The sequence below is a fragment of the Simochromis diagramma genome, unplaced genomic scaffold (genome assembly GCF_900408965.1).
Source record: "Simochromis diagramma unplaced genomic scaffold, fSimDia1.1 OVJJ01000321.1, whole genome shotgun sequence".
Classification (NCBI taxonomy): Eukaryota; Metazoa; Chordata; class Actinopteri; order Cichliformes; family Cichlidae; genus Simochromis; species Simochromis diagramma.
Window position 1 is genome coordinate 7,180,495 of NW_024386772.1, and position 26,896 is coordinate 7,207,390.

Here is a 26,896-nt window from a genome sequence, read left to right on the forward strand (position 1 = left end):
ATCTCCACAGGAAATATGTTGAGCAGAGGTATCCTTACATGCTGACCCTGCTGTGCAGAAGGCCCTGTTGTTTTCCGCTCTGTTGGTTTCACACATTGTCCGTGAGTGGTCCTCAGCAGCCCTCAGGGCATTCCTGGACAATGATTTAACTTGTGTGGCAGAAGCCACCACAAAAAACTAACAGGATGCAAAAGAAAACCACAAAATTTCTTAATACCGCTAAAGGAAATTGCTAATGAGCATAAACTGGCAAATTACTTCCTGCAATTTCACAAATTGAAAGACTGGAATACTAAGATTTTATCTGAGTTGGTCTGAGACACCCAGCATTTGTGGTTTTATATGTCAAAGAAAAAAATATCTATTTTCTGTATCTGTTTATATACGAATAACTTAAACCACAAATAACTACAGCGACGCTCAAGCAAATGGAGGCCAAATCTTCTCTGCTGTCTGACACTTCGGTGAGACGGGACTTGACAATCTTATGTGTGAAAACATTTGTGAGCCCATATGTGTCTGCGTTTCACTCCCACCTTTGCAACGGGCCCCTTCAACACTCTGTTGTTGGAGAGGGCCCACATGGAAGTGATTATGCTGAGCAGAGAGTGAAATTACAGAGAGAACCTACAGAACTGGAGCCTTCCAACAGCCACTCATTCACACAGATTTACTCACATATTCACAAGCTCAGACGCACAATAGTGAACACACGTACAGTGAAAGAATTAACTTCAGCTGTGAGGCTCAAAATATGCTTGTTTTGTGCTTTAAGGTTTAAAAGTATCCCTTCCTTTTCACATATTGGACTGACTGGCATCAAAAGCTGTATACTTGAGAGGGTCTAAATTGCAATCTTTTTGGTTTTTTGTATCTTAGCATTTACCCTTACAGTTCTTGGAGACTTAAGGTGGACATCGGTGTTATTTCATGTATTTCTTTTCTATCATTGATGTATTAAAGACACGCGGACCCCTGTGTGGCTGATTTTTGAGTTAAGTAGCACAGAAACATTCATGTTCAAGCTCTGCTGCCACCCTGCCTTTACATTTCCATTGCTGGCTCTTTTGGTACAAGGCCACAGCATGACTTCCACCCCACCTTCCCAGCCCTGGGCTGGAGTGAGAATCGGCCAAGGCTGTAAATTCCTCAGAAAGAGTTGTTAGGAGGGCCTCCATTAAAATAAGGGGGGCGGCACTCGCCAGAGAGGAGCCGACTCAAGAAGTCGTCATTGAAGCCTGAGGCCCTACTGAGGCTCATGAGAGAGTAACAGATTAGATTAGAGTATTGCCATCTCATTCTCTTCAATAAATTTAGTTTATCTTTAGATGCAGGTGCTCAGAGTGCTGCCATGTTTCATTAATGGGTCAATAAGAGTGATTTTGCTGCCTTGTGAATTATCTGTAGGGGGTTAATTGACCTGTCAATTAAAAGCTGCGATTACTTCAACAGCTGTTGCATTATGTGGCTTTTTAGACTCACCGTAGCCCCTTGCTGAATAGGACTAAACTGCCTCAAGTGTTTTTACAAGACATGGAACAAAAAGATGCTTAAATACCAAAAAAGAACAAGTCATATTTGTGATTGCTCTATTCTTAAACTATAAGAGGTGAGAAGACTGATCGGATAGCAGTTCCAAAATAAGATAATTAATACAGTGAAATTGTAAGTATGGAGTTGACACTAAAAGTTCATTCCAGAGTATCTAGCAGCATCTTTACATTCATAACAAGATAGGTGAGCGCTGTGTCAGACTAGAGGCTTGTCCTGTGACACTAACATAGTGAAAAGCCTGTGTTCCAGAGAGACGTTGACAGCACACTTTTTCAAGTGACGTCCTCTTTTCAGAGTAACAAAGCTATAACATCACATCAGCATGGTTTGATAGTCGCAGTGATTTATTTTCCAGGGGCCCGTACTGCAGAGCTCGCTCAACTTCTAATGAATTTGAAGGATATCAATTTGAAGAATCTTTAATCTCTTTTACTTTTAAACTCACTTCTTGGTGATGCCCTGTGAACTGCTGCTATGGGAAGCGGTCTGTAAATGTGTATCACTTGTGGTTTTAAGGCACAGAGAACTTTCCAGCACAGAAACGTTGATATTTATCTGTGTGTGAAACAGATAAGAGCTTTTAAAATAGAAAAATAAATAAATAACGAGGCAATAGTGCATGCTGGAGGTCTCTATAATACTGTTTGGCTGGCTGTCGCAGCATCCAAAAAAATGGCTGACTCCATGGAAGCAAAGGAAGTGACATAAAAATACCCACTCCCAGAGCTCTTTCCTCTCTCTAAAGACTGAGCTCTATTAAATTACATTACTTCTTGTCTTGATTATCTCTGTCAGCATGATCTAGAGTCTTTAACCACTGCCATAGAAAGCTTGGGAAGGATGTGTGTTTTGTCTGGCACCATTTCTGTCATAACTAGAGGCTCTGAACTCTTTAGTCACCTCTTTTACTTGCATAGCTGGATGAAGAGTTTTCCTTCTGCCGCTGGACTTGGTTTTAACACCTTTGACACTTTCTGGGCCAGACTCAATCATTTAAAACTTGATGGGTTCAAACTGCCACTTTTATCTTATATATATTATATATTCAGTCTGGGCTTCACTTACATGATAACAGCTCTTGTCAAGGTCTCTAATAATCTGCTGCTCACATCTGACTCTGGGCCGGTTGTGTCTTAATTCTGCTTGATTTTATCCGAGCTTTTGATACTGCAGATCACAATATGTTAGTGAGCCATTTGAAAAAACTGTTGGCATCAGTGATGTAGCGCTGGATTGGTTCATTTCATATCTTTCTAGCAGGTCATTCTCCGTAAGGATCAGTGATGCCTCTTCTTTTTAAGCACTATTTTCTTACAGAGTCCCCCAGGGATCTGTCTTTGATCCTCCATTTTTTAAACAACCTACATACTTCTGGTTGGACGAATGCTTCAGAAACACAGTATAGATTTGCATTGCTATGCAAACAATCCACAACTCTATGTTTCAACCTGGTACTATTGATAACTTATACATTAGGTCTTGTGTAGAAGAAGTTAGAATCTGGACGTCTAAAAACTTCCTTTAGCTGAATGACTAAAAAAAATGAAACAATCATAACTGCACCTTCCTCCCATAGCTCTGGTCTATGTCTCGAAAATATTTGCAAAGAGGCTTGCAATTTGAAGATATGATGTTGATGATGACATATCATGATGTCCTGTTTCATTCAGTTTTGACAGAAATCAAAAATTGTACCATTCCTGTTACACAGACTGCAGTCAACTCTGAATGATGCTCCAACGGCTTTTAACACAAAAGGAGCGACCACATTACACCAGTCCTTTGCACGATTTCAGTAGTTACCTGTTAGTTTTAGATTTGATGTTCAGATTTTATTGTTGGTTTTTAAAGCTCTAAGTGGTGTGGGCCCTGTCTATATCTGTGTAAAGCAGTCTGCCTGGCGACAGGACCACAAGTTTTGTAACACAAATTTATATTTTTGGGCTTTATCGTATGCATACATTGTGAGTACATTCATAGTCTCCATAACATTAAAATTTGCAACTTTACAAAAATAAATACGTTCAGCTGTGAAAAAAACACAACACAGTAGCAGAAAAACCCGTGCTTTAGTCCCTAACACTGTGTGTGTTATCATTTGCTACTTGTACCATCATTCTGACAGTTTATGAGAGAGACATGGTTGTGTACACAGTGTGGTGTCTAGATGCACATTAACCATTCCTTTTACTTCAAACACACTCCTCCCAATCAAGACCATTATTATCCCAGGCCTACTGCAGGCTCCCAAAATATCAGTCATGCAGCTGTCGGCACCTCTCTGCTCGGCAGCTGGAAAGGCTCTGAGCCACTCCCCTACTTTCTACACTGATTCTGCACCCTTGTCCTTGAAGGCAGGGGACTAAATAAACTCCCCCAACATCCCAGTGTCAGTGTCAACAGTTTATGTTTGAATTCTTGTCAAAGCCACCTTTGCATTGTCTGTGCGCTTATGAGCATACAATAGCACGTAGATACATGTCAATAAAAATCAGCCAACGAGAAAGTAAAGGCGGGTACACTTTCTAGTTTTAACTGTGTTCACCAAATCAATGCGATTTGGAAACCAACAAAGTGTAGTGATCGCTAATAAGAAGAGCTGGACATCTTGTTAGAAATGATGTATGCCTACAAACCCCATTATCATCTCCTTTCACTGATAAGATAAAAGAAACCTTTATTAGTTCCACACGTGGGAAATTTTTGGTCACGGCAGAAGTACAAGAGCAGTAAAAAATTAAGAGAAAAAGAATAGAATAGAATAACATACTATACAAAATAGAAAGAACACTATATACAGTGGGATAAGTACTATACAAATAGAATAAAATACTTTGTTACATAGGCAAAATTGCACATCCAGGAAACAGGGCGAGAGTTACAATTGTGTATGAGATTTTTGTGTGTGGTCCTCTGCAGAGATCATGTTGTAGAGTCTAACAGCAGTAGGGAGGAATGACCGGCAAAATCTCTCCGTCCCACATCTTGGGTGCCACAGCCTTTCACTTTTCAATCCATGGTTGTGGGTGGTGTAATAACCATATTAATATTAAAGTAAATGGATATTTAAAATCACTTTTTTTAAATCAGCAAAATTATTTGTACTAAGTGATGTAGTTCTTCAAATATCATGGCTCGTGAGGTAACAATGAGGGGGAAAAAAGTCAGAAATTAGAAAATGATTTTAAAGACGACCAAAAGAAAGACACCTCTTCACGGTGACCCTTTATGGCTGGAAGCCCTGAATCAAAGTCAGAAGCTGAAATACACATTTAAACCATCATATTTCTGCCAATTTGTTACACTTGATTCCACTCTGAAAGCAAATGGCATGAGGAGAAAGAACATATGGCATGTCCTCTTGAGACTTCAAGGCAATATAAGACAAATAGATAGAGTATGTGCTCTGGAAAACCTCAGCTACTCTCCTATGGTTAGGATAATGTATGACTGCAACTAATCCAGCCTTCTGAGCATGGGTTCCTTCTTGATTTTGTGCCAAGATTTGATTAGAAACAGGCTTACTACATGTCTGGATCCTTTTTTCTTCCTTTCCTTTTATTCTAACCATTTTCCTCTTTTTCTTAGTCCTTTGTCTGGTTGAAGCACTTTCACAGGCTGGATAAAAAGTTACAAGCTAAGAAAATGTTCATAGTACATTAGAACATGCTCAAAAGATGGATCTACAGAACCTGTGAGAACACTGACTAACAACACGATCCTTTTCCGACATGCCTAGACCTTCGTCTAATAGGAGCGACACCATAACATCAACTCTAGAAACATTCTTCCTGTCTTCATGATCCTTGACTTGTCCCTTCTTGCCCCCAAGCAAGCTGGAACCAACTGCATGCAAGATTTAAGATCAGAGACCAACAACAGACTGCAGCTTCCGAGAAACGTGGAAACAACATTAAAGAGCAGAATTTACTCTGGATAGTTACCAGCGCTTGCGTAGATAATATTAACAGTTTTATGCATAAAGTTAAAGTTTTAGGCATAAAACTCCAACTAATGCTTCACATTTTTAAACTGTTCTCTCCGTGGATAGAGATTGTGAAGTTCACCAAGTAGAATCTGTATTGAACTACCCCAGATAGGTCACTGGGCATAGAAAACATTAAAGACTTACTCACAGAGTATATTTTACAATTTATTTTTGTGGGACAAGTTACTAGGAGCAGCATCTGATTCTATTTAGTTTTGATGGTTTGCGATCAAAGGTTTTTGTTCTCAGAATATTTGCCAAATCACAATTATGTCTCTCCTCATTTGGATTCTCATTTTCTTTCTCTCTTTGTTTTTTTTTCCCCCTCTGCAAGACAAAAGCAACCAAATAATTCTGAATTTTCCATCACGCTCTCCAAATCCCTCCTCCCCTAAATCCTAAAACAATCTCACTCTCTTCACCACTAGGACCCCACCCACATACCGCCTCTCTTCATTCTCTCACACTTCATTCGTTTCTCTGCTTCAGTGCAAAGCCAAACAAGCCAGCCATTAAGTTGAGTATAGCGCAGGAAGTGGGCCTTCGGGCCAGGCAGTACTGTTTACATGAAGCTTGTCAGGTTTCAGCGGCACTTTGAAGTGAGCAGCACAGGAGACTGTCTGTCACTAGGCAAAGGCCCAGCACTGCTCCACTGACTCACTCACATTCCCCCCATTCATCTGAGCGGAGAGCGGCAGGGAGGGTGGAGACATAGAGGGTGTAAAAGGGCAGAATAGAGGAGGCAGGTAGATTTATGGTTTCCCCCCCCCTTAGAGTCTCTGTTCTTACCTTTAATCACTCTTACCCATCTGTTATTACAACCCGTCTTTATTAAACCCTTGGTGAGGATATAAAAAAAGACAAACATCAAATAAATATAACAACCCATTGGTCGTGATATAAGTTGAAAAGGTAACTCAAATTAGAATATTATCCAGAGAGGTGCAGACTAACTCACTCACTCACTAACAGCATATACTATATGCATACACTATATGCATGCCTCTAGCCAAGAGCTTCTGCTCTGAGGCACAGGGATCAGCTTTCTCTTACACATCCATCTACTTCATGACATCACTGCAGAGACGATTGAGTTTCAGCCATAAGCAGCTTGGGGGATTCCAACTTGCTACAATACACAGAGAGTCCAGAGAAGTAACAACAGCAAATCTGAATATTTTTCTTCCGCCTTCACCGACCGCACAAGTGGGAACATTTTCACACCTATGCAACAGCACAGGCTTGGCTTGCCAGAAGATTCCCATTAGTTTACACAACAGGCAAAAAAAAAAAAAAAGTTTCTTGTTTTTGTTCAGCACTCGAACGCAATGTTAATGTACATGTGTGAAGATGTTCCCTGCTGCATTCTTACATGGTGGCATTAGTTGCTTAGGCACAACCCCCCCCCACTCACACACACAGATGTTAAATATTTTACAATTTACTGACAGAGTAAGTGATTAACAGGCGAATTGTGTTTATACTGACAGGCTCAATGTACGTGGATTCCTTGTATTTCCCTGGGGGATAGTTCTGTGTTCAATAACCACTTTAACTGTTGCCCGTCAGTCTGAGGCAACAGATGTTCAGGTGTGATACAACCCTCACCCCTTGAGAAAACAATGTGGCTGTGCTTGAATTAAAGAAAATCACACGTTAACAATAGGGTTTAATTATTAAAACAATACTGAACACATATAAGAGCAGAAAGATGAGAAAAAAAAACCTCACAAAAAGCATGATGTTCCTGTCTAACCACAAGTTCAAAATTCATAGTCATGAGTTGATATCTGTAAATTCTGCAGAGACTCTGCACATGTTTTCCGTAAATTAAGAGTAGCAACACAATGTTCTAATCTATAATCACAAATTAACAGAAAAGGAAAATGCAAAAAGAACAAAAAACAGGCATGTCTTTGTCTGGGCTTGTGGCATTCATACAGTGCAAAATTACTTAGTTTGAGTACACTAGCAGATAAGGTAAAGTATTTACTTTTTAAATACAATAATATAATGTTGTGTTTTTACAAATACTATTTACAATTTTGTAAAACTGTACATGAAATGTTTTTGCAAGAGTTCAAAAAAAATTCAAATCAGTCATTCAGTCTGTGTTCTATTGTCTGCTGGATCATCACTCCCCAGAGTTTATGGAGGCTTTAAGAAAGGAACCAGAGAAGGTGAGGAGAGCAATCAGCACATGGCATCCATAGCCATGATTGTTATTTGTTCACACAGTCAGGTTCAGTCTGTGTTTATCCAGCTTGTGTTTTTCCTCAAAATCCAACCCTCAGTTTGGCATGCAAGTGTGACTAGAAAGCTGAGGCAAACACAAATGCTACAGCTACTCACTGTGCTACTTACCTATGACATGAGGTATAGATAATAAAACAAATAATAATCCCAGCAACACATGTGCTTTCACTCTACACAGTGGTCTCTCCGTGTTTGCCATTTGTCAGCCTTGTGTAAAACTTATGCCAGGAGTTCAGAGTCTTTCCAGACCAGATCCAGAAACCAGAGGTGATGCCCACTATCAGAGTCATCAGATATTTGATCATGAAGACGGTGAAGTCTGGCGTCATGTGGGGTCCAGGATGCATAGGGCAGGGAATGGCCAGGCTCCTGCAGTTGTGGCTGACCCAGCTGTGCTCCCAGTGGGGCCGAAAGGCCTGCTCATAGAAGAAGCATGCAATAACAATGGTGGCAGGTACCGTGTAGAGCACGCTGAATACCCCGATCCGTACCATTAATCGCTCCAGCTTCTCCGTCTTGGTGCCATCGTGTTTCATGATGGTGCGGATTCTGAACAGTGACACAAAGCCAGCCAGCAAGAAAGAGGTGCCGATGAAAAGATAAATGAAGAGAGGGGCCAAAACAAAGCCCCGTAGAGGATCCAGGTTGCTGAGACTCACAAAGCAGACTCCGCTGAGCACATCACCTTCAATCTGCCCAATGGCCAGGATGCTAATGGTCTTGACAGCTGGCACTGCCCAGGCTGCCAGGTGAAAATACTGAGAGTTAGCTTCAATGGCCTCGTGGCCCCATTTCATACCTGCAGCCAGGAACCAGGTGAGCGATAGAATGACCCACCATATGGAGCTGGCCATGCTGAAGAAATAGAGCATCATGAAGAGGATAGTACAGCCTTCTTTTTTGGTGCCTTGGACTATGGTCTTATAGCCATCAGGGGTGAAGCTGTCATTGCACGCCACCCTATCACCAAGGAAGAAGCCTGCTATGTAGGCAATGGAGACCATAGTGTAACAGCCAGACAAGAAGATGATGGGCCGCTCTGGGTATCTGAAGCGTTGCATGTCAACTAAATAAGTGGTTACTGTGAATAACGTAGATGCACAACAAAGCACAGACCAAACTAGAATCCATATGCGCGAGAAATGAATTTCTTTATCACTGAAAAACATTTTCCCACCGCTCCTAGATGACTCACAGGGAGCGGCACAGTCCTTCTCTTCTAAAAATTTATAATTCAAATATGGGGGAACTTTAAGAACAGACGGGCAATGGAATGGCCTTCCACGTGGGGGGATTATGGAGACATCCGACGTTCCTGGAACAGATATAACCGGAGGGACGGTGGCAGTGGAGGAGTCATTTTGGCCCACGCAGATTTGTCCATCTCCCAGCACAGGGAAGTTTTCGCAGCGCAATCGGTCCGGCCACTGAAAGCCAAACTTGTTCATAAGAGCCTCGCAGCCCTGCTTGGCCCTCTCACAAATCGATCTGCATGGAGGAATGGCCTTTTCCAAAACTGTACAAACAGGCGCATACATGGAACACAGGAAGAATTTCAACTCTGGCGAGCACTGTACCTTCACGAGCGGGTAAAACTGGTGCACTTCGAGCCCTGCGTCCTCCTGGTTGGAATGACCCACTAAATTGGGCATGATGGTTTGGTTATAAGCAATGTCCGTGCACAGAGGTATCGAAATCGGCTGACAAAATCCATGTTCCGGGACAACTATTCCGTTGTCGCCTTGATACTGTGCTGATATCAGCAGGGGCAGCAGGAGCGCAAGAAAAAAAGTTTTGCAAAAACGCATCTTCCCAAGTTTAAGTATCAACTACAGCCTGATAAAGTCGCTGTAAATTTATCTAGTGAGCTCCTTCGTATTATCAGTTCTCCAGTAACAGTAAGTCTCTATAGGGGGGCAAAGTTGCTCCTCTCTTTGTTGCTTAGTCTCTGCTTAAACACTGCTGGCTGTCTTTTTTCTCTTCTAAATACTCAAATTCCCTTCGGGCCAGCGTTAGTGAGAAATACGCCACAACATCCGGTACAATCTTTCAAAAATAAAATCCCAATATGATTTTGAAGGAATATACTCGAGTCTCAGATATTTTTGCTTTAATGCCTAACACCCGCACCAACACCATGACCACCATCATCAGTAACAATCAGCATCATAATCATAATCGTAGCTTTGGTTGAAGGTTGAAGGCAGACAATCTATGCAGTTTCAATGGCATCTGTGGCATCAGAGCCAGAGACTCTGGAGACATTTGAGTCAGGAAGTGACAGGGGGTGACTGAACACATGTATTATTATCATGGACAATCCATTTCACCTGCTCCATTCTTCACTGTGGAGGCAGCAGGGCTGATTCTCTATCAGGCTTATTTGTTATTCTACATTCCCATTGTTGTCTGTGTCTATGATTTATGGGATATGTGTAATATGCTCTTTTGCACAATCTGAGTCTTATTTTAAGTTCATTTTAATTTTCTTTATTGTTATCGCTTATTGTTATACACAATTAAGACAGAAAATCAACAACAACCTTGCAGAAAATAAGAACTTCATGATGGGTACTTTTACTTCAACAACTTTAACAATACTTTAACAATGTTCTTTTTATTCTAAATTATAGTGTTTTTTTTTATTTTTTATTTTTATCTCGGACCCACATTCTTGCATGGATTAAGAGGGTTCAATATCTGACCTGAACAACCTGCACCCATGGATTACAAATTTGGGGGTTCTTTTGTCGACCAAAATCGGTTCTGTTCCGTTTAGGCCCACTAGAATGCGCATGCTCTTATTTTGAAGGAACACTTTCTTGTCTACTGGTTGCATTTTGAGACGCTTTGAAATTAACTCCACAGCTGGAGTGGTGTGGTAGAACAGACTTTACAAGCGCCCCTTAAACTAAAATGTAGATAGGAGAAGGGTTTCGTGTCACTTTCAAGTGTCCATCAGTAACTCAGTTTGTTTGTATGTACTAAGATCATAATATCTTCATTTTAAAATTAATTTAATGAACAAACTGCAGACCTAAAACTGACTACTACCACTTATATTAGAAGAAATGATTATTATAATAAAGATAGTATTTACATGTTCTGCTTAACATAGCCTATATAGCCTTTATACACAGTTTCTGTGTAAGGTGTTTTTTATGTTAGCACCTGCCATGCCACACCATGGTATAAATTATGGGGGAGGGGATGCCGCTACATGTTGCTATGCCCCTTTGTTTTCTGCTTGATGTTAATTGGAGTAAAAGTATAATCCCTCAGCCTCAGCCAATGTGCTTTCAGGTCGCGAGGGCAACATCGAACATCTCCTGGGTGGACTTGAGGACGGCACGAGAGGGATTAAGGCGATGATTGTCGAGAAAACTGTTGAAACTCCTTAAGTTCGCCTTGTTTGACTAAATGCGGGTAGGTAACTTTAAACGGTACATTTTGCTGACCAAAAAGTTAAAAAATAAAATAAAATTAGAAAAAATTTACTGGTAAAAGCGTTAGGCTAAAGCTACGGGTTAAATTAGCAAAGTCATCATCAAAGTTTGCTAGCTTATCCAGTTACATAAACGGCTAGTTAAGTTTGCTAAGTTGGCTAGCTGAAAAGTTGCCTTTTCCCGAAAAAGTAGTTTGCTAATGTATTTTCCATATCTGCCAAATGTCTTAATTTACTATGCAAAGCTTTATAAAAATGTTTCGTTCTTTGTACATTGCCAGAGCTGTAACCGAGTAGTGAAGAACCAAAGGAGAGTTCAGAATGGCGTTTGATGGACATCAGAGCGCATTTGCAAATTCACTCTTCCACAGCTATCAACGTCAGGTAAGCAGGAATAAGCAGTAATTTAGGCTAAGGTACTTTGCATATTTGAAATATCTCCATTTCTTAAGAGTTTATGATAGGCCAACTCACTGATGATCATTTTTTTTCCCTCCATAGTTAACCATATTGGTTAACTTGTGTTATGGGACAAAGGAAAAAATGCAGTTCATCCCAAAGGTGTTTTGTGTTTTGTTTTTTGTTTTTTTTTTTTTTTTTTTTAATTCAGATTAGAACCACACTAAGGAATGAAACAATGTTTTAATTATGATCTCTAAAGTTGTGCTTGCAATTCTTGGAAGTTTTTCTTTCTTTCTTTTTTAAGTTCCTTGTATCACATAGAGATGTTTTAAAATTGTCAAATAAATAGGTCTACCCTGGGGTTTCTTCCCAGTTGGATGTACTTGTAAACCTTCCGTTACACATCCCAACCACCTTAACTGGGTCCTTTTGACATGCAGGAGCAGGGGATCTACTCCAGGAATTCCTTTGGACGTCTGAGCTTCTTAACTTGTCTTTTAAGTCTGAGCCCAGCCACCATATGGAAGAAACTAATTTCTTCTGTTTGTATTCATGACCTCACTTTTTTGGTCAATATCCAGATTACCTGATCCTAGGTGAAGGTTGGGATATTGATAGATTGGTAAATCAAAAGCTCTTTGTTCATTAGGCAGTCCAGTACTGCTGATGCCACACTGCTGGTCCAACTTGCACTCTGTCTTCCCATCACTTGTGGATAAGATCCCGAGATACTTGCTTCTTGAACCTTGCTTAAGGCAGTCTCTCTCCCCCAACACAGAGGGAGCATACCACCGTTTTCCAGCAGAGAACCATGGCCTCAGATTTGGAGGTGGTGATTCTCATTGCAGCCATTTCATGCTTGGCTGCAAACTGCTCCAGTGTACGCGGGAGGTCACGCTTTGACCTTGCAAAAATCCTCTGTGGTATAGTATGAGATTCCCAAAGTGAGTGACCCGCCCCCGCCTGGCTATGCTTTGAGATCCTGTTGATGAAACTCAAGAACAGGATTGGAAACGAGAGGCGACCCTCTCACTCCAACACCCACTGAAAAAGCTGCTAGGCTTTTGCCAATATATTTTAGTTCAAAAACTGGCAAATAAATTAACATTATCATTTCAAATGTAATTATTTGAAATAATTTCAATTCCGTATTTTTACAGAGTTAAAATTGTCTGTGAAAGTTTTAGCTTAAGTGGTGTAATTTGCATTAGTTTGCCTTATATGAGATTGGATTTTCTTTATTTCAGGTGGGTGTTAATGCGGGAGGTGGAAATGGCAGTACGGTAGCAATACCCTTCATTTCCATCCCCAGTGCGTCACAGCAGGAACAGGACACTGCATCCTATATGCCCTGGTCTTCTTCTACTCAGGATGATCCTTATGAACTCATTAGATGTGCCCAGCCCAGCATTAAAAGCAGGTATTCACCTAAATGAAGTTGTAAGCAGTTTCATTGCTATGCAGCAATGCTTGTTCAATCAAAACGGCTATTTGTTATTTCCTAAGAATTTATTTTCTGTTACTTTAAGGAAACCCCCTGAAAATGCTGATTATGGTGGTGAGAGTGATCTACAGGGTCTAGTGTCAAATATTTTGGATGATGCAGATTCACAGGATAGCTTCTACAGTGAAGGGTATGTCATTATTGTGATGCATGTAGTAGTTTACTTCATGCTACAGTGTGCATTGTAAAATGTAATAATCAACAGAATAAGATATGTGAAAGTTTTACCTGCTTAAAATAGTTTGTGATTACTGTCACTAAAGGAATTCCTCAATTCCTCTTTTAGGACCCTACCTACATGCAATCCCATCTGGTCTCCAAAGACATTGAGTGAAGAACTGCTACAGTATTTAGAATCTGAGGCAAAAATGCAGCATAACCCTTCCTTTACTCCAAACTATGTATCTCAGGAAAGTTTCAGTAAAGCACAGCATCGGTCAGGAGACAAAGATGTTGGTGAGCTAATGCAACAGTCGAATGGCCTTGTTTCTAATCGACAGTGGCTTTTTAATGGAGAGAGCTACCTACCCCATCCCCAAAAGCTGCCACCAGGTCTACCAGTACCAAATGCTGGAAGCAGCTATACATCACAGATGCAGCAGAACAAACATGTCAACATGCCATCTTATAATAAAGGAGTCAATGGTCAGGCTTTTAATAATTTTCCTGACATCAGTGACATTTTTAGACCTCAAAGTGAAAACAACACACCCTGTTTTGAATCTTTCTATGAAGATAACTACATCCAGAACAGCATAAAGCCAAATGGTAATGGGCAGTATGTACCAGAACACATTAACCATCTGGTCAGCAGTTTTCAGTCATTAATGACACATGGGAATGATGGTGTGTATTGTGGAGACCTGGGAAACATGCATAAGCAGATAGTGGGCATGGACCATGAAGACAACGTGGCTGAACAATGGAAAATAACCAGTCCTACAATGTCAAGACAGAATTCTCCTGGAAATCAGATTCCAAAACAGCTGATGGGGGAATTGGGGACAGTGCAAAGAGAAAGAAACAGAGTGAAGAAACAAACATTCAAAAAGGATGGCTTTCAAGATCTACCCAATTTCTACCCTCAAAGCACAGAGTATGTCCAACAGCCAAAGCAATTCCCTACACTGTTAAATCCCCCAAATCAATACCCCAAAAAGATGGTGCATAGAGAGAACATAAATGTAACTACAAACCAGTATTCAAAACATCAGCTGCAGAATAAGACAAAATCTCAGGTTCAGAAAGAAAAAAGCAAAATGCAAGCAAATGGATTTCTAAGAGAGGGCTTTGCTAGGAGGCCCCAGTTCAACACTTTCATGAGAGAGGGGGAAGCACAGCTCCTTTCACAAAACCCATACTTTGACTTCCAGGAGACTGTGCAGTATAAAAGATTTGATGGTGAAAACGGCATGGTCAATGCAGGGAATGTACAGCAGTTCATGCCCTTAATGTATCCTGTAAATGATCCCAGGAGGTACTCGGGGATCCCTGTCAAATCCAACTTCAGCTCTAGATCCATACAGCCTTATGCAAGTAGTGTTCCTGGCATGGAAGCAGATGATGTGATTCCACTTAATGAATCTGCAGCTTTCAACTCCTACCTCAGTGACATGAGGACCCACAGAAGGGACAGTACTTATCATGGAATGGCCTCAGCAATGACAACTTCAGTGTTAAGGAATCATGGAGGACCAGTGATTCAGCTTTACTTCTACCTGGATGAGTGTTATGAGCAGTGGAGGTGTTTGGAGAAGGAGAGAAAAAGGGTATGCCATCAAGTCCTGATTTTGTGTTAGAGGATATTAGGAGTAGAATCCCTCTTCAATCTAAAGTTATAAAAAAGTTTATTTTATAGAAATTAAGTTAATGAGGTCATTTGCTCAGCTGATGAAACATGATACAAATACAGCTTTTGTGTGTGCAATACAACTGAATTATACCAGTAAATGTATTTTTAGTCAGCTTGGGTCCAGAATAGAATAGAATAGCCTTTATTGTCATTGTACAAGGTACAACGAAATTGGAGTGCCACTCCCTTGGTGCAAAATGCAATAATAAATATAAAATATAAAAAGTACAATAAAACAACCGAATCTCTCTATTGCTAATATTTAGCATCAGCTTGAGAAAAATCTGTTTGCAGCTTATGATGTACAAAAATATTTTGTTGGTATTTATATAAAAAAAAAAAAAAAAATTCTACCCTTTAAAATTTTTTAAGGTTGTCATATTCTTGTATATTTTCTATTTTAGACAGAAGTCATCCTTACAAAAACATTTCTTGAGAAAAGAAGTCCAGCAGTGACCAACAGTAACCTGCCCAAAACTCCACCAAATCCCACAAGAGTTGACCACCTCATTGTTAATCAGATAAAAGAACAAGCAAAGGTGAGAGCCCTGAATTTAATGCTTATATACTGTCACCTACAGGGGAATTTTATCACAGCAGTTGCCAGTTGTTAACAGTTACAGGCAACTCAGTTCCTACATTTTTTTTTTTATTTTTTTAAGCAGGGGCACTAATTAAAAATCATACATGCATATAAAATACTGCCCCAGTAAGGCAAACAGTTAATCTTAATTGTTTCCTTACATTGTATTTATAATAGATGGGTTTAAATTGTGGCCTTGGTCATTTTTTGTGGAGTGTGTCAATTGCTCAGACTACACAAACAAACAAAAACCCCATAAGTGGCAAATACACTAACATGACCTAACTTATAGTAGTATACAAAAGTCTTGAGCCACCAATTTCTTTTGTTTTTCTTCCAAGCAGCCAGACTGTCTTGTAATTTTTTTAAAAAGTGGTTTTCAGCAGTATTTCTCCAGGGTTTATGAATGCCTTTTAAAGTAGTCATTTACACATGCTTTCCAATCCAGTGCTTTAACATGATCATTTCTTTAGAGGAATATTTTGTTTTGTTAAGCCTTATAGCATTAATCTATGAATCATTCAAGGATAAAAAGCCCCTTAACTCTGGGGCTTTCCACATAGAGCAGACAACTTAGGAAATAACCAATTTTAAATTGTGTCTTTAGACACTTTACTAACAGCCTGTTTTTATATGTCTAAATATGCATATCATATACATGCATATCTATCTATATATTGTATTTTCACCTATTGCCTATAGTCAGAGCAAAATTAAAAGAAATGAAATGTTTTAAGACCTTTGGACATTTTAACTGTAAACCTAGTCAACTTCAATATTAATTTTTTTTACATTTTGTATTATTTTCATGCATGATATGTCATCATTCCTTGGGATTGGTCTTTTATTATATTTTTTTTAATTGATCTTTTTGTGATGTGTTACAGGTGGCAAGTCTTCTGGAGAAAATGGAGTGTCTATGTGGTGTTCCCCTTCCAGCAAACATCCACACAGCCCTGAAAAAGAATGATATGGCCATTTGTGTCACACAGGCAAGATGTAAGGAGGAGGCTGTGAACATGACCAAGCACCAGTGGCAGAGACCTAATTTCACAAAGGACCGAGGTAATCCACGTAGTGGTAGACAATGTTGTATGCATGTTCCATGTCCTAATGTGTTCTTTTTCACAGACACCTTGTTGGTGGTCGTGGCTCTGAAGGACCTAGCTGCTACCACTAGGAAGCTCTGCACAGCTCTGTGGTGTGCCCTCCAGATCACACTGCCAAAACCCATCATCATCCAGGATCGTCATATTATCAAGGAAGACGCAAACAAGGAGAAGTGCCCTTCTTCATTTGAAAGATACTCTTTTAGGTTATAATTTAGCAAGCGACAAGTATGAGTTGAAGATAAAATTAAAGTCACTCCACATTGCCCTGCTTTTAAGTGTTCTATAGCTAGCAGGGTCAATGAAACAAAGGTTATTGTAGTATTACCTAACTGAAAGTCAAAACCACATTTTATCTGCAACACAAAGATCACTGCAGAGTATGAGATGAGCAATTTAAAAGTGCGATGACTTCATTTGGTTTCAGAGAGCTTCTTTCGTTGTGTAGGAATTGCATGAAATATTTTATCCTGCTGCATCTTAACTTAATTTCATTCAATTAGTGTCAGACGCAATCAACACAAATCTTGCACCATCACTGTTGTATTTAAAGGCACTATTTATGTAGAAGATTTCAGTGAATCTTCATTGTTTTACTTATTTATTGGAATGTAATGGAACCTCAGTTCTGGGTATTCCCAAGGAATAATTGATTCTCAAGGGCAGTAGCTTAAAATGAACATGCTAATTATTAAAATGCTTTCTGAAATATTCCAACTGATTTCAACAGCTTCAGTTTTTCATATTTAACTTTAAAATTCTACAATGGGAAAAGTTTTTATCTGCAATTTGGTGCCACTAATGTAAATTTCTAATAAAAAAATATAGATTTTAAGTTTTAATCACACTTCCAGCTAGAAACATGGTATTAACAGACATATCGGTGGGATGTTAAACTCTGAAAACACTGAAATGTTCAAAGACTTGCTGCATATCAGTGTCAATAGTTTTGGATAAATGTTCCATTTAGTATTTAACACTTTAATTATTTGTTATTAACTGTAATCATAATTCTGTTATGTGAAATGTAGTCTTAAGTGGAAAATATGGTCAAGCTTTAAAGTGTAGCATCTAAAAAATTGAATGCATTAATCAATTAAAAAACATTATCAGTGAATTGACAGTTTGTCAGCAAGGGACCAAAACATTGAGGCATTACAAAGCATTCTCAGGAAATACATATTGTGTCATTTCTTCCCTCGTGTGCTTTGTGAATGAGCAGTGTTGTTCTATTCCTGCTATTTTAATGTTTCTGTTGAATTTTTTGTTGTTTGAAGTGGGAAAAAAAGCAAAAATAAAGCAATTTCCTTGCTGAAAAGTGTTTTTTTTATTTTTTTATTTTTTTATTTTAAAAGATGAACCGTAAACATTCAGAATGATAGTACATAATATATTTGAGGTAATTTACAACTGCTGTGTTCTTAAAAAAAACATTGAGTTATTACAGCAGCACATGCCTTTAATCAAAAATGTTTTGAAAAATGAAGGCATTTGCAAGATGTGGCACCCCCCCTTACGATTAGTTCAATTTCAGGTTCAGCAGTATAATTTCATCATTTAAGGTTAAATGTACTTTTAGCCAACTCAAAGCATACTATGTATTTGTTGGAAAAACTATATTTGGCAGACTTAAGTGAAAATTTGACTAACAAGGGATTGACCATGTTCATCATTGACATACAGCTTTGTTTTTTTTAAACATCATCTGTTTAACTCTGAAAACAAAAGACATTTTTATTCTTAACATATAGTTTGTTATTCACACACATTGAGAAACAAACAAGGGTCTGATGTGGATGGTGTTCAGCTGAAAAAGAGCCAAAGACTTTTTTTTTTTTTTTTTTTTAATATTGTAGCAAAAATCTTTTTTACAAAGTGTCCTTTCTTTTGGTTTTATCTTTTGCGTTCACCCTTCTGTGTACGCTTCTTCTCCTTCTCTTTTCTGTCCTGTTTAGCTAGTTTGTCCTTCTCTCGCTGCATCTTGTCCATTTCCTTCTTCTTTTGAGCTTCTTCGCGAGCCTGGTCCCGCTTTTGCTTTTGTCTGTTCAGCACCAGCTCCACATTGGTGTTTTTGAACAGGCCTGACACTTTGAGTAAAGGACAAGTGGAAGAAAACTAAAATCTGTACAAATCATGGTTATGTATCAATTATCCATTCTTTGGGTTAGACTTGGTTACATACAATTGTAAAATATCTGCACAAAGGATACTTTTATCATTTCCAGTGATATTTCCAGTTGTTGGCTCCTCTTCTTCAGCTTCAGTGCTTTAGTCAAGGAAAGAACTGACATCTTAAGGGTTATGACTGCACTGGATGAGACAAACAGTTTCCCTCATTTCCTTTGCATGGTGAAAAATATGGATGATTGACAAACTGACTGCAGACTTACTGTTTTTTCAATCAATAAATCAAGGATATTCCTCTTCGTCTGTTACATTAGCATATTGAGCGAGAAGGGCTTCTTTCCTTTTCTTGGACTCCTCAGACACCTCCTTCTGCTTCACCACAATCTGAGCTTGTTTTTCTATCATACTGGCAATGGCCTGGACCTCTGCTATAGAGAAGAAAGGACAAAAAAATGTGCTTTTGCTATTTTAGATTTTTTTCCTCTCTCGCTGTCAGTATATAGGTTTACTAGCAGATGGAGCCATGAGGGCAATATGTCTCCACACAGCATAACACTTCCTTATGGTTATGTACATAGTCAACATTCTCATTCCAAACTCAAGCCTACATTCTGGTTTCAGCGTTTCAGTCTTGGGGGCTGCTTTTGTTAGTGTTTCCAGGAAATCTCTCCCTTGGATAGAAGTGTCACAAAGCACTCTGCTTTAAACTCAAGGCAAACGATCTTCAACTCATAGATGTAATGCTTCTGTAAATTTAACCAGTATTAAAGACAGCCTAAGTAGCAAGCTGTCTTTTCCCTTTTCAGTCTGGATTTAAATAAACTGATGAATCTGCCATCCTTTGATGAATTTATTCTTGTGTTCTTTGTAGAGAAGATATACAACTTTGATCGCAGACTACAGGCTTACCTGTGATTCCTAGATTTTTTAAAAGCAGAGTTGAAGGTAATGCCTTAAGCTTTCAGGTCCCTCTTCTGTGGAACTACCTCATAGTTTAGATCTGGGAGACAGACACCCTCTCTACTTTTAAGAGTAGGCTTAAAATGTTGAAAAGGTTATATTTAAGGCTGGATCAGGTGACCCTGAACCATCCCTTAGTTAGGCTTCATTAAGCTTGGCTTGCTGGGGGGCTTCCTATGATGTACTGAGTGTTTCTTAACTCACCTCTTTTCACCCTGTGTGCTTAAACACCACTATTGCATTTTAATCATTAGTAATTATTAAACACTGACTCGCTCCCATGCTTTGGCTTTTGTCCTGTTTGCTTTCCCCTTACTCCCAACTGAGTAACTCTGAGTCAAGGACAATAAATATGGTATCGGGAATGAATCAGAGTCATACAATACCATCATCAGCATCCTTTTTGGCTGCAGATTTGCTGCAACACTCTTCCCACTGCTTTATGATCTGTTTACAGACATCTTCCACTGTGTTCTCCTCCTGTACACAAATGACAGCGAATTCAAGCAAGTCACACAGAAGTAACAACTCAAATTCTGACCTCACTACATAAAACATACTTTTTTTCAGGAGCAGTGATAAGACAAGAAGTTTAGATACGTTGTTTTATCAATATATATAACCTGCACTAGGTGATTTACTGTATTTTTTCTGAGCCGCAAACGTAAAAACGTCTCGGAAAATGTAGAAAAGCCTTTATTTGTTACGTGGTGCGCATCATTGCGGCTTAAGACCACATTCATCTAAAACCTGGCGATTTCTTAATGGGGTTTGGCGAAACAATTTGACCTATATTACTACTGGATCTTAGCTAAAGAAACTTAATAGCATCTACGGTCGATCATTAGTGCCACATATAGAGGCTGACATCAGCACTGTCACTTGGTAAGCTACCAGGAGACCTACAAGACGGACAGCAACAGACGAGAAAACACAGCCTTGTTGGGAGAACCGAACATGCGCTTCGAATATTCACCAAAAATGCAGATAAAATTCCTTGAAGCGCATCTTCTTTCTCCTCGTCGGTCTCCTCCTCTTGCAGAATCCCTAAAATGTACGCCCCATACACCTCACGATCCACTTCTAACAAATCCAGTCGATCATTTAGCCAGCTTTCAAACTCCCCGGCGTCTGTCAAGGGCGCAGCCATCTTGGCCCCTTTGGGTCCTACGATGCAGCTCAGCTGTCCGTTGTCATTGCCTGCGAAAAAGAAAGTTTTAAAGGTGTTTGACAATTCAGCATTTCAATACAAAGGACAGAAAAAGCGCGACCAAGGTAATGAATCGTTTGTATTTTGTAACAAGCTAATACACAAATGTAGCAGCTGATTGGCTGAGTATATGAACTTAAAAAAATCAAATTTATCTCTCGCTGTTGCTTTGAAAGAAATGCTGAGGCAGTTTGCGTGCCAATTACTATTTTTTCTTTAATTGTAGCATTTTTGAAACATAAAGAAAATGTTTATGCAGTCATAGAAATGTGTATTTTTTACTTATAACTTTTGTCTCAACATGAATTTAAGCTGTAATATTTATTCACAGCGTGACACTATTAGCATTTTTTGTATTCTTTTGCAATTTCTTCTGTTTTCAGCCACAAGATTGTAGTTAAACTGAGACGAAAGCTGTCGTCGTTTAATGAGAGAAACTCTGCATCCATTCCTCATACAAGTAGCTTTTAGACTGTATTTTCTAGTCTTTCCTAATTTCTGCGATTACCTTACCAAACCACCACACGAAGGGTCCCTACACTTTGCCCCCTGCAGAGTAAATCATGCACACAGATTATACTTCAGGGGTGCACCTATAAAGCTAAATTACAACTCGTAGTCTATGAACACAGGTCTTGTCAACTGTCCATCTGAATAACATTTTCTGTGATAACTTTATCATGCTGCTTGTTAAATTGATTTAGCAGCCAAAAATTGAATCGGTGCTAAATGCCCAGCATTGGCAGTCGCTTAAGTGCCCTGGGATACTGCCACGAATACCAAAGTTTTTGATTGAAAATTAATGTTTGATTGTTCCGCAGTTTATACAAGTACTTACGCACTCAATCACGCTTTGAGCAGGAGGCGTGCCAGTATTAGTCTAATTGAAATGTTGATTTCCAAATAATGAGCTATTCTTTGTAAACTCGGTGGGCAACTGGCAATCAAAAAACCTCTTGGCAGAAGACAATCGTGATCAAAACATACCAAAAATACTAAAGAACTATTTGTTTCCGCCTTCTAAATTGGGACAAGTCATCTTTGAAGATTAATTTGTGTGATTATAAACCTCTGTGGAGACTTTTGCCTCAGTAGCAATGAGGCTAGGAGAAATAATTGACGGAAGCAATTTCCATTACTGTGAAACAGATGTTGCATGATGAAGTTATGCACATTTTTAAAGTATTTACTATTATCTTTTGTAGTATTTGATTCAGTATATATGTAAATTGAGTCACACGAAATGCAGACTTTAGTGATGATCGGCATGTGTGACATTCTGTTTTTGGCCACTGGGTGGAAGTAGAAGACAGATTTGTTTATTTCTTTGTTTATGCTGAAGACGATGGATGAAGATGAATTTAGCTGCATGACAGGCATTTGAACCTCACTTAGTATGTTTTTCATTTTAAAATCCCAATGTGCATTTGCATCAGAGTCGATTTGTTAAAATATAGTTGTTTGCAGACCTGTTGAAGAAGAAAATGCCCTGCATGATGTTTCTTCCTCTCCTGTCATCTAACACTGAGAGAATCAACAACACCTTCCAGCTGTTTGAATATAGTAAAACACAAGTGAATGGTTTGATCCTGCTTCTAGAAAGTATTTTGTGGAAGGGTGGTTATTTGTTACCCCTTACACACACACACACGCGTGCATAAGCGCGCATTTCCCTTCCTGTTGCTCCCACATAATAGTTTCACACGTCGATGGACTTGCAGTAATGAAGTGTGAAGCTTCTGTGACGCCACAGGGAAGCTACCGTGTGGAACTTTACTCTCTATTTTAGTGCACCACCTTCGGTTCCTTACAGCCCATTGGCTTATGATGGCTTATCTATGTGGTTCACTTTGCACATTGTTGTAGGTAAAATTAAGTATAAGCTTCATCAAACACACTTAACAATTGTGAAGCCAGACAGACAAGTTTTAAATAACACAAGGTACATAACGTGTAGCATACTCAGTGTTTTACATACATTTAAAGTTTGCTAAGGAAGCAAAATCTATGTCTCTAGATTATCTACCGAGGCATGAATATTGGGAAAATATGACAAAAATAGTGGGTCTAATTTTTTTCCCTCTCTCTTCATGTGTTCACATGCTTCAGTTAGCATTTGTTGCTGGGTAAAAATTGTTCAAACTGTGCAAAAGTTCCAGTAACCACACAAGAAACAAACAAACAGAAAAGCAGTACTTGGAAAAGCTTTTTTTAGAGATGAAATTTTTAAATGTGGAATTAAAATGAGGTTTCCAAAATCTGCAGTTACACTGATCCGTCCTTTAGCAGCAGTTTGTCTTGAATTCTTGTATTCAGTACCAAAATGTTAAGGTGTATCAATTTCCTGTATCCCTACTCCCAAAATAGTTCCCTTTTAACAGAGTGGTGTGCAAGTGAGAGGGGAACTGCCATTAAAACAGGCTGGGGTAGTCATATTTCAAGCTGAGGGGCCCAGGGTCGATGCATAATGCCACTGCCTCTCATAGTACTGCGTAGCTTTAGGACGCCTGTCCTATTTATATTGAGGGGCTGTGGATTGATGCGAAATGACGAGGGCCGCGAGGCTGCTGAGTGGGTGGGCATCCACATGCTCTGCTCCACAGGCAATCCTCTACTTCTATGCACAGATACATACACGCGCAGAGATGCACACTTGTCTTTGTGTCGCACTGCCACCAGCCTTAGAAAAGCCCTACAGTCTCAATGTGCAATGTCCTCTCTCTGTCAACATATCCTCTATCCCAGCGTTAATGTGACAGAATATAACCAGAGCCCAGAACAACCAGGCGGTGCAGTGCAATGAAAAACAGCATGTGTAACAGGCATGTTTCCTCATCTTCTATAACAGTTTGCTTTCTCATCACATTGTAACTCAACATGTAGCAATATTGAAAGTTTGAGATGCTGCTAATTCTTTTGAATAAGGCTCTTAAGTCTGATTTTGATTATTTATTTATTGTGCACATGGTTTTGGATTCAAATGTACATAACGTGTACTGTTACACTGCAAACGTATTGTGGATTTATTGAAAATTATTACAGCAGTATATTATTTTGTTTGCTACTTATTGCACAGATAAAGTGAGTGTTTAATTTTCCTGATTTTAGAGTGTACAGTATATGAGTGGTCTGACCTATGAGACGTGATGGGTGGGTGGACCAGAGCGAGGCAAGTCACTGGTTCTGTAATTACGCCAATACAATATAATAATTCTACTATTATCGCTGTGCTGCATTTGAATTTTTTAATTGGTATGTCTGTTTGTTTCCCCCTTTCAATTCTCCCAACTCACTGTCACACACATACGCTCTGCCCCCTCTTTCACTCATGCTTCTTACCCCCGCTTCTACATGGAGACTTTGACTGGCAGTTTCTCAGGTTAGTAGAGAAGTAGTTGGCAAAGTCGGTGAGAAAGTGGGGGAAATTTGTTAGCATTATAGCAACCAATAACCAGTCATGTTTTAGGACCACAAGCTTTAGCTGTCCATCCATTATCATCATTATTTAACATTGTTGCCACGTTCTTACATGGTAGCCATCCCACCCATTTAAGTAGTAGTTTGACTATTTGGGATAAGAAAATGCTTTTTGCTGTATAGCAAAATGATATAAGATGTATTAACTCTCGCATGTCTTTATATGTTCAAGGCTTCAACAACAGCTGGTTAGCATCGCATACACTATTTAAAACAAGGGAAATGGCTAGTCAGTCACTGCCTAAACTCTGCCTACCAGGAAGGTTTTAAAAAAATCATAGTGAAAAAGCTACAAATTGTATTTTTAGAATGACAAGTCTCCTTCCCAACTTACTGTCAAGTAGTAAGTCTATTTCTAAAGTGCTGAACTATTCCTTTAAAAGGTGTCCATTAAAAAAATGTTTTTTTTTGTCTTCCTACAGAGAACAACAGCTGTGCTCAGCTTGAATTCACGTCGTTTACGATGTTCAGAAGTGATTTTTTTTCCCAGAGGAAAAAAAGGATCATGAGCTATCAAATCTTCTGATGTTACTTCCACAGTAATCCACCTCTCTGTTGTCTACCCCATATGTCTTCATAAGAGTCAAAGTTTCACCAAAATGTATGTACATTGCCTCTCTTTGCTTAACCCCTAACAGCGTGCGTACCAGAGCCACAAATGGAGGCATATTTGTTAATAGCATTGTGTGTTCATTAGCCCAGCGGGAGATTATTTTCTTCATTAGTTAATAAATTATTTGTTAAACAAAATGACAGAACAAATGGTATAATTTCAACAAAATACATGAAGACATCATGTTTCAGCAGTCTAAACATCTAAAGATATTTGGTTATTAGGTGAGGCAAAAAATTGTCTCATTCAAGGTTCAGTCTAACATATTTGGCATTTTTGATCAAAGCCCTAACTTGCTTACCAATGTTGTTAAAAAAAAGTAAGCAGGATTAACTGATTTACAACTTCAGATTACATTGATAATACTGATGCACCATGTGTGCCTTTTTTACAGGTGGTTCAGTATAGTGGTACCCAGCCACCAAAGAGTAACAAAATAAATATTTTTGCTATTTCTAGCATTTACTTGGTGACTTTATTGAAATTAAACAGATACAACTGGTAAATGAGAGTAGATTTAAAAACTTGATATTCATCTCTCTAATGCATTGGACTAATTGTATACAGCTGCATAAAGTAGTCAAGCAAAGTGCAAGTACCTGCCTCAGTTCCACTGCCCTCTGTTATAGTGTGAAGTCATATTAATTAATAAGTTTTAAGGCAAAGTTGCGATGTTTGAGTATGCAATATAAAGTTACTAGATTTGAACTGCGTTTTTACCTCGAATGGAATAAGTCATTAAATTAAAGATGTTCTGTTTGACTTGTTTAATGATCTTTTGGGTCTCTTGGAATTTATATGCTACATAGCAGTGAAGCACACTGGTTCATCATTTGTAGGTGCCCTGTGACTGTGAGTGTCTTCGGAGAAGAAAAATTAACTTGGAATAATAGCTGAGGGAATAATCTGGTTATGTGTAATGAGGACTCTTATTAGTAGTTATGCGCCTATCAGGAGTGTGGTGGAGGTGGACTTCCCTCATCTCCCTCTCTAGAGGCATGGCGCTTTCACTCCGCTCATCTAGCTTTTTAGTGTGAATTGTGGGCAATTAAAACCCCACCATGTAAGAGTGGAAAAAAGGTAATGAATATGGAACACTATCTCAGAGAGGTCCGCGGAGACTGCTCGTCGAGTTCTGAGGTTTCCATTCTCCAAATCATTGGGAAGCACAAAGACCATTTGACAGTGTTTTTTTTTTTTTTTTTTCCCCTTCTTCTTCTTCTGTCCCTGGCTTGGTGTGCATGTGACTCCCCAAATGACAGCCCAGAGGTTTTAAAAATGCGAAGCCCATCCTTTAGGCTGGTGAACTTGCGTGACCTCTGGCAGTGAGGAGAAACTTTTTGTCGTAGGTTTGGCGACCTGCCTGCCTGACCGTGCCAGCGCCCGCCGCTTCTGAGCAGAACACGGGAGTGATGGGAAGGGGGCTGAGTGGATGTGTCTAGACAGCCAAGTGGAGGAGGGCAAATATTTAGCCATGCCACTTGGGGAGGAGATCCAGGACTCCTCTCCACACTAAGGCATGCCTCTTAGACACCGAATAAGGCCACGTCTCCGTCCTGCTCCCTACGCTGCTTCGCACTCTGTATTCAGGGTCACGGATCTCATTTCTTGGATAATATTTCAAGCTGGCCACAGATGGGGAATTAAATTGAAGACTTGAGTTGGTATGGTGCATAAAGGATAGATTTTGGTGGCTTTGCTGAGCTGATATGAAAAGGAATTGGATACAGTAGATTTAGCTGTACTGAGGCTGGCTTTAAGGCTCTTTGTAAATTAATGCATTAAACGTTGACTGAGTTGTGAGCATCCTGAAAGC

At 39.3% G+C, this 26,896-nt stretch overlaps 3 protein-coding genes and 1 long non-coding RNA gene across 6 annotated transcripts; 2 read left to right on the plus strand and 2 right to left on the minus strand.

Annotated features, from left to right (window-relative positions):
* Positions 1–5,132: 5,132 nt before the first annotated feature.
* fzd2 (frizzled class receptor 2) lies at positions 5,133–9,799 on the minus strand. Its single transcript, XM_040046010.1, has one exon. The coding sequence runs from the start codon at positions 9,604–9,606 to the stop codon at positions 7,969–7,971; it is 1,638 nt and encodes a 545-aa protein (XP_039901944.1). The 5' UTR covers positions 9,607–9,799; the 3' UTR covers positions 5,133–7,968.
* Positions 9,800–10,662: 863 nt separating this feature from the next.
* On the plus strand, positions 10,663–17,981 carry moto (minamoto). Of its 2 annotated transcripts, XM_040045989.1 has the most exons (9): positions 10,663–10,775; positions 11,102–11,224; positions 11,525–11,627; positions 12,893–13,065; positions 13,175–13,279; positions 13,436–14,918; positions 15,406–15,540; positions 16,472–16,649; positions 16,716–17,981. In XM_040045989.1, the coding sequence occupies exons 3-9, from the start codon at positions 11,565–11,567 to the stop codon at positions 16,904–16,906; spliced, it is 2,328 nt and encodes a 775-aa protein (XP_039901923.1). In that variant the 5' UTR covers positions 10,663–10,775; positions 11,102–11,224; positions 11,525–11,564; the 3' UTR covers positions 16,907–17,981. The 2 variants fall into 2 exon arrangements, with proteins under 2 accessions (XP_039901923.1, XP_039901931.1); XM_040045997.1 differs by lacking the exons at positions 10,663–10,775; positions 11,102–11,224 and adding an exon at positions 11,332–11,432.
* Positions 17,982–18,401: 420 nt separating this feature from the next.
* On the minus strand, positions 18,402–20,990 carry ccdc43 (coiled-coil domain containing 43). Of its 2 annotated transcripts, none has more exons than XM_040046024.1 (5): positions 20,757–20,990; positions 20,167–20,260; positions 19,113–19,248; positions 18,904–18,956; positions 18,402–18,774 (listed from the first exon to the last, which is right to left on the minus strand). In XM_040046024.1, the coding sequence occupies exons 1-5, from the start codon at positions 20,928–20,930 to the stop codon at positions 18,587–18,589; spliced, it is 645 nt and encodes a 214-aa protein (XP_039901958.1). In that variant the 5' UTR covers positions 20,931–20,990; the 3' UTR covers positions 18,402–18,586. The 2 variants fall into 2 exon arrangements, with proteins under 2 accessions (XP_039901958.1, XP_039901962.1); XM_040046028.1 differs by having other exon boundaries at positions 19,113–19,245; positions 20,757–20,959.
* On the plus strand, positions 20,950–26,597 carry LOC120742615. Its single transcript, XR_005697903.1, has 3 exons — positions 20,950–21,055; positions 24,099–24,369; positions 24,890–26,597. It is a non-coding gene; the product is annotated as an uncharacterized LOC120742615 (long non-coding RNA).
* The last annotated feature ends 299 nt before the right edge of the window (positions 26,598–26,896 follow it).